General features: G+C 47.2%; 1 protein-coding gene across 1 annotated transcript; it reads left to right on the top strand.

Annotated features, from left to right (window-relative positions):
* Positions 1 to 2,856: 2,856 nt before the first annotated feature.
* Positions 2,857 to 3,771, top strand: LOC101663719 (transmembrane epididymal protein 1-like). Its single transcript, XM_004706693.2, has one exon. The coding sequence runs from the start codon at positions 2,869 to 2,871 to the stop codon at positions 3,769 to 3,771; it is 903 nt and encodes a 300-aa protein (XP_004706750.1). The 5' UTR covers positions 2,857 to 2,868.
* The last annotated feature ends 2,743 nt before the right edge of the window (positions 3,772 to 6,514 follow it).

The following is a 6,514-nucleotide window of genomic DNA, read 5'->3' as shown; positions in this document are numbered from 1 at the left end:
CATCTAAAATACCTAGGATGGTTTCATGGAGCTTGGGGATGCCACAGTTAACTGCTCACCCCTGTGGGGTGATGCTGCGCTGTCATACAGGGTGGTTGTGAAGCAGATTGGACTCCTTGTCCCCTGACAATGACAATGACAACAACAACAACAAAATGGTTCTGTTTCCTTATTGGAACCCAACCTACACGGGCGGGAAGGAGAGGAAATACTTTCAATGTTGTTTGTCATTAGACAAATATATGTATATAATATGTATATATATATATATATATATATATATATATATATATATAAATTCCAGGGTAAACTAGTGATTGTAAATTATTTTCTACCATAAAAAAAAGAATTCTGCATGTACGCAAGTACAGATAGGAGCTGGAAACACAGGGAATCCAGGACAGATCAATCCTTCCGGACCAATACTGAGAGTAGCCAGACTAGGAAGAGAAGAGGAAGCTGGGGGAGAAAGGGGAACCGATCACAATGATCTACTTATAACCCCCTTCCGGAGGGGATGGACAACAGAAAAGTGGGTGAAGGGAAAGATCAGTCAGTGTAAAACATGAAAAAATAATAATGATGTATAAATTATCACGGGTTCATGAGGGAGGGAGGGCAAAGGAGGGAGAGGAAAAATGAGAAGCTGATACCAAGGGCTCAAGTAGAAAGAAAATGTTTTCAAAATGATGATGGCAACAAATGTACAAATGGGCTTGACACAATGGATGGACAGATGGGTGGATTGTGATAAGAGTTGTACGAGCCCCCAATAAAATGATTTAAAAAATAAAATAAAATGTAAAAATTCAAAAAAATAATAATTATGAGTCTGAGTAAGCTTCACATTTTTAGAGTTATCACAGAGTAATAAGAGAAATTTTATTTCAACCCAAAACATTATTCAACAGACGAATGTAGACCATATGTCACCATGTCCTCATGGGAACTAGTTTGTTTGTTTGTTGCTTAAATCTGCCCTTCATTATCAAGACACCATCAATTCTTAGAGAGCAGGGATTCTTTCCTGAGTTGTTTTGTAAAGTGCCAGTTTTCTAGCACAATATCTAAGACAAAACTAGAGACTCAAAAAGATACTGTGTGGGACTAGGTTGAGGTGGTATTTGCACATTATTATGAATACATTCAATGCTACAAACTCTATCCTTTAACATGGTTAATTTTATGTTATGTGAATTTTACCTCACTAAATAAAACAAAGCAGGCAAATCTCTCTCTTAAGCCCTCTCTCCTATGACTTTGCTACACGCAGATGCCCAGCACTCCCCGTCCGGCAGAGAATGACCTCTGTCTTCTTCGGCGAGTGACGGGACTGCGTGTGTCTGGTATTCAGTGGGCTTGGGGGAGGCTCGATTATTTAGAGGACGATGAAGGCCCAGAGGCAGTGTTGGGACCTGGGTGTAATCTGTCCTCCAAGGAGAACTAGTCCTCCCACTAAGGGGGCTCTCAGCATCCAGGTGGTGCCTTTGTGCCCCATGGCATTGCTTGGCCTCCCAGGATAGAACCACCCAAGTCAGCATGGTTCCTGTTCCATGCTAAACTTCCTCTCCCCTCGGCACCCCTGCTACCCCTACAGAAGCGAGACTTCCTAAGCCCTCTGCCATCAACTCAGAGCCGTGGGTGTGCCTGGGCTCGCCTCCCAGCCCCCTGTCTTGTTCTAGCTTCGGATGGACCCAGCTGCTGTGGAGTCTGTTACAACTCATGACAACCACTGTGAGCAGGAAGAGAAGTGCGCTCCACAGGGTGTTTGACGATTTGGAAATAACTTACTAGGCTTTCTTCCAAGGTACCTCTAGGTGGGCTTGAACCTTCAACTTTGTATTTAGCAGTGGAACATGTCAACCATATGTAGTTTGTCATCTACTGCCGGAGACTCTTGCTTCCTATATTTATTAGACACCAAACAAATGACCGTTAAAGGAGAGAAAGAAGTTGAGGGGGTATTTTATATGAAAATATAAACTCCTTACTATAATTAGTCCTCTAAACAGGATCTATATTCTAACAGGAAATTATATCTTGGCCCAAAAATTGATTTCAAAAAGTGGCTTTTCAGAAATCTACAATATGAAGCAATGGGGGAGGGGGAGAAGATAAGGGACTTGGTTAAAAACCAACGAACTGATTCCCTTCCATTGAGTGAGTCCCAGCTCACGGCGACCATATTGAACAGGGCAGAACTGCTCTTCTGGGTCTCTGAGACTGTTGCTCTTCCCAGGAGTAGAAAGCTCATCCTTCTCCCAAGTAGCACCTGGTGGTTACTGCCAGAGAAAAAGATTCCTATTTCCTAGTTTATAAACATTTACAGGTGCTTATAAACTTTTATGTAAGAAAGCATTTTAGCATCATTATACAACCCAAGAGGAGTAAAATTTTAGAGGGCACACAACAGTTTTTGTGAACCTAGGTCTTCTCGGGATAACTCCCATGCCCCACGTCTCCCTCCCCACTGCTCCCATAAGCACTGAGCAGCAGAGACAGAAAGTTGTGGGAGAAGAGAAAGCACAACCGCGATGGCCTCAAGAGTCCAAATGCAGAGCTTCCTGGAGCACACGTTCCTGCAAGTGCACACATTTCCCACTAGGAAATACTCGGCTTGGTCTTCGGCAGCCTGAGGTAGCGGCCGGTGTCCTGGAATGGAACAGTGAGACCCACGCAGCCAAGAGCGGAGGCTCCTGTCCAGAACTGTCTGTTCTGGGGGGGAGCAGTGGGAAGAGGGAAATGATAAAAGCAGGTAGACGTTTGTTCTCTATAAATAGCCTGAAACTTGAGAGGCCCCCAAGGGAGAGGAGAGAGAGAGGTCCTGAGCGTTTCCTTCACGCCTTAGTCAAGCCGACCTGGAATTCCATGGGAAAATTCAATGGTCATTTTTGCCCGGGGCTATATCTTTTCTGTTATGGACTATATCAGACAATAGTGGTTTCCAAAGCTGTGATCTTCAATGACTCTCTCCTGTGTCCTCTACGCCCTCCCAGGAATAAGGAGAGATGGGCCACATGGAGAATCTCCTACGGTGGCATATTGAAGGTGGTGACTGGCTGCATCTTAACCGCTTACGTGGTCATCTGTCTCGATGAAGGCATGGTGCTGATGAACAAACAGGTGCCACCCAGGTTCATGTACCCCAAGGAGTGGCAGCACCTCACCATGTTCATCCTCCTCACCCTTATTGGCTGTGTAGACATCGTGAGCAAGAACCTGCTGCCCCAGCGGAGTGTGGTCCTGGAGCTGGGTGTCCAGATGCTGGCCTTCCACGTGCTCCTCCTGCTGCTGCTGTCTCACAGCCAGAACTCTGCAGGGGTGGAGCTGCAGGTCCACGCCCTGCTCGTCCTGGTGGTCTTCCTGCTGGTGCTGGTGTTGACGGCAGAGCTGTGGGCTCCCGACACGGTTCGCCTCTGGCTGATGGAGACCTTTCTGTTTCTGATGATGGGCTCCTGGCTGATGCAGGCAGGCTTTATTCTATACAAACCGGTCACTGGGTATCCGTGGCAGGATGATGACACGAGTGACATCCTATTTGTCACCACCTTCTTCTGCTGGCATGTGATGGTCAACGCCTCATGCCTTTTAGGGATCTACGGCTTCTCCGCATTGTGGTATCATTGTCGCGGTCCTAACTTGAAGCGGATAGGGGCCAGAGAGGCTCCACATCACACCAGTCCTCCGGGAGCCCAGTACAAGTTACAGCAGGAAGTGGATCCACCACAGAAGGATAGGCAGGCGCTCCTCCTCAAAGCGAGTTCACCCTGAGAGAAGGCGGAGAATACCTGTCACCGCGTCTACCTTCATGCTTCTCTTTGTGGGTTCTATCAGTCATGGGAATTGTACCCCCCATAGTCCCCCATGAAGGCAATGGTCTTGAAGGAGAGCAATTGGCCCCATCTCTTGTCCCTACAGGGGGCATATCTGTCACTGAGGAGATGGGGAGGGAGGGAGGGACCCAGGAAAGGGGTGCTGATGGGAGTCTGTGAAGAAGAAAAAGGTGAGACAAGAGCAAAGGGCCCAGAGAAGTAGGAAAGTAGGTAAAAAATAGCCCCGATGGAAATAGAAGGGGGAAAAGGGTGGGGTGGGAGTGGGGGTGCTTTAACGGCAGAAAAACAGCCTCTAATAGCCTTGCTGTCACCAGCTGATTCTCCAAGCTCTTACCAAGGAATAAAGAGTTCTCGCCAATCAAAACCACAATAGCTATTATTTCTATTTGGCAATGACAGTACCACCATCTGGTAACAACTTAAGTGTATATAGCAATTAGCTTGGGACAACTGGTTGAGATTTTCTTAATATTTAAAATTTTGGGGTATATTCATATCATTTAAAATTATGCGTATAAAATGAGAATCAAATACTTTTCTATCAGTCTTTCAGTTTTTAAATTTTTCATTAAATGCCACCACATTTCTTATTCCTGGCCTCTAATCAACCAAAGCAAGGTAGTCAGCCACTTGTTCAGTTGCCACCAATCCCACCAGCAATTTACGAACGTACTATGTCCTGCATCGGAGGCTGGGACGGGGGCTGGGAGCTAAGTACTAGGAGCACCAGAAAGAAGAGAATGTTCTACACTTGATTGTGGCAATGATGCTGCACCTCCCCTTGATGCGGCGACTGAACTGTGGAATGGTATGATTTCTGAATGGCACGCCAGTAAAACTGTTTTGTTTTGCTTTCAAGCCATCACTAGTCACCTTTTTACTGCACTGTGCTAGTTTCGTCACTGGTGGCTGTCAAGTTTTCTGCAGCTCCCAGTGACCTCCCGTGTAACAGAACAACATTTCTTGAGCTTCTGCATCCTGGTCACGAATGCTGGTCTCCTTGAGTGTATTATCTTCCAACCCATACATCCTTTTGTAGCCATACCATACCATTTCCATTGGCTAATTTTGAACATAGATCACTAGGCCTTTCTCCCTAGTTCATATCCCCTGAAAGCTCTGCTGAAACCTGTCCACCATGATGACCCTGTGGTGTAATACTGGTGGCATACCTTCCAGCATTACAGCTACAGGTAAACCACCACCGGATAGCACATTGACAGGTGGCTGGCAGAGTGCTTTTTATGCCCAGCACTCAATCCCTTTGTACCACTAATGCCTAGCTGTCCTTGTCACCACCCCCCACTCCCTACCCACCACCACCACCAAGTCCACATTCAATTCTTTGACCTGGAGATCTTTAACAACTTATCTAAACCAGCTTCATTATTTGACCCATGGGTTGATATCATGCCCCCTGCCTCATGCTAAGATTGTTGTCCTTTGAAGGTTTTGCAGGAGAAAGATGAGGCATCTCCTCCCATCAACAGTTAGTCTCCCAAACCCACAGGGACAGCTCTCCCCTGTCCTATGGGGTCAGTAGGGAATCCATGGAAATGAGTCTGGGGCTTGGGTTTGAAGAGTTTTTGATTCATCAGCTAAAGCATATGCTCCTTAAAATAAAATAAAAATAAGTAAAGCAAATGTTCCTAAGGGCAGGGAATGTGACACCTCCTAGTTCTGATTTCTTTTGCATGTTCCAGAAGCATATGACATTGTGAAGTCATTAGTGAAGTCTTACTCTTTCCCTATACTGTGAACGTAGAGTCTGACTGCTCTGTGAGTCCGCAGGGAGACGGCGATGGTACTGCAGCCTGAATCCTCTCTTACACAGCAGGCCCACCCTCTTTCTGGTCTATGTGTGCAACGACTGCCCCTGCCCTGCTTGGAATGGCTTATTCTAGATCATTTCATACTCTGCCTCCAGGAGTCATGCGCTCCGCTTTCTCGAAGTCTCCTTTTCCATCTGAACAAACAATGGCCCCTGCAGGCTAACCCACACAACTGTCAGAGTTAGGGCAGGGACTGAAGCGGGTTGATCTGAAGGTCAGGTCCCTTGGGAGGTACAGACAGTTTGCACTTGATTATTAACCTAGAGGGTAGGGCCTCCGCCTCGCTCCATGGAGCAGTGAAGAAAGGCCTGGAAACCTGCTTCACAAACCAGAAAACAAAGTCTTGCCACTGAGTTGATAACGACTCGTAGCGACCCTATAGGACAGGGTAGAACTGTCCCCTGGGAGTTTCCGGGACTGTATCCTTTAGGGGAGCAGGCAAAATGGGGAAGAAAACAAACTCACTGCCAATGGGGCCATTCCGACTCACAGTGGCCCTCCAGGGCGGGGTAGAACGGCGCCCACGGGTTCTCTTTATGGGGCTGCAACTCTTTGTGGAACCAGAAAGCCCCTGTCTGTCAACCACTGGTGGTTCCCCACGGAGCGGGGGGGTTGGTTTACAAACTGCTGGCCTCTGGTTAGCAGCCCCCGCGCCACCACCCCGCCACCAGGGCTCCCTGTAAGGCTCGCAGATTTTCCGAAGAAGGAGAACAGCCCTGGAGCTCAGTTCTGCGACACATGAGGTCATGGTGAGTCTGAACTGACTTTACTGCAATGGGGTACTGGGTTTTGTCTAAAAGACAACGTTCTGCTTGCATCCCCCGGGACCCTGGTCATGTCTGCAGAGAA

The sequence above is a fragment of the Echinops telfairi genome, unplaced genomic scaffold, assembly GCF_000313985.2.
Source record: "Echinops telfairi isolate 266 unplaced genomic scaffold, ASM31398v2 ScPeMD7_7424;HRSCAF=8462, whole genome shotgun sequence".
NCBI classification, from domain to species: Eukaryota; Metazoa; Chordata; class Mammalia; order Afrosoricida; family Tenrecidae; genus Echinops; species Echinops telfairi.
This window is presented reverse-complemented; position numbering and strand designations above follow the sequence as displayed.

Coding starts and splice junctions, on each gene's coding strand:
- LOC101663719 (XM_004706693.2), top strand. CDS start 2,869: ATGGGAAAATTCAATGGTCATTTTTGCCCGGGGCTATATCTTTTCTGT.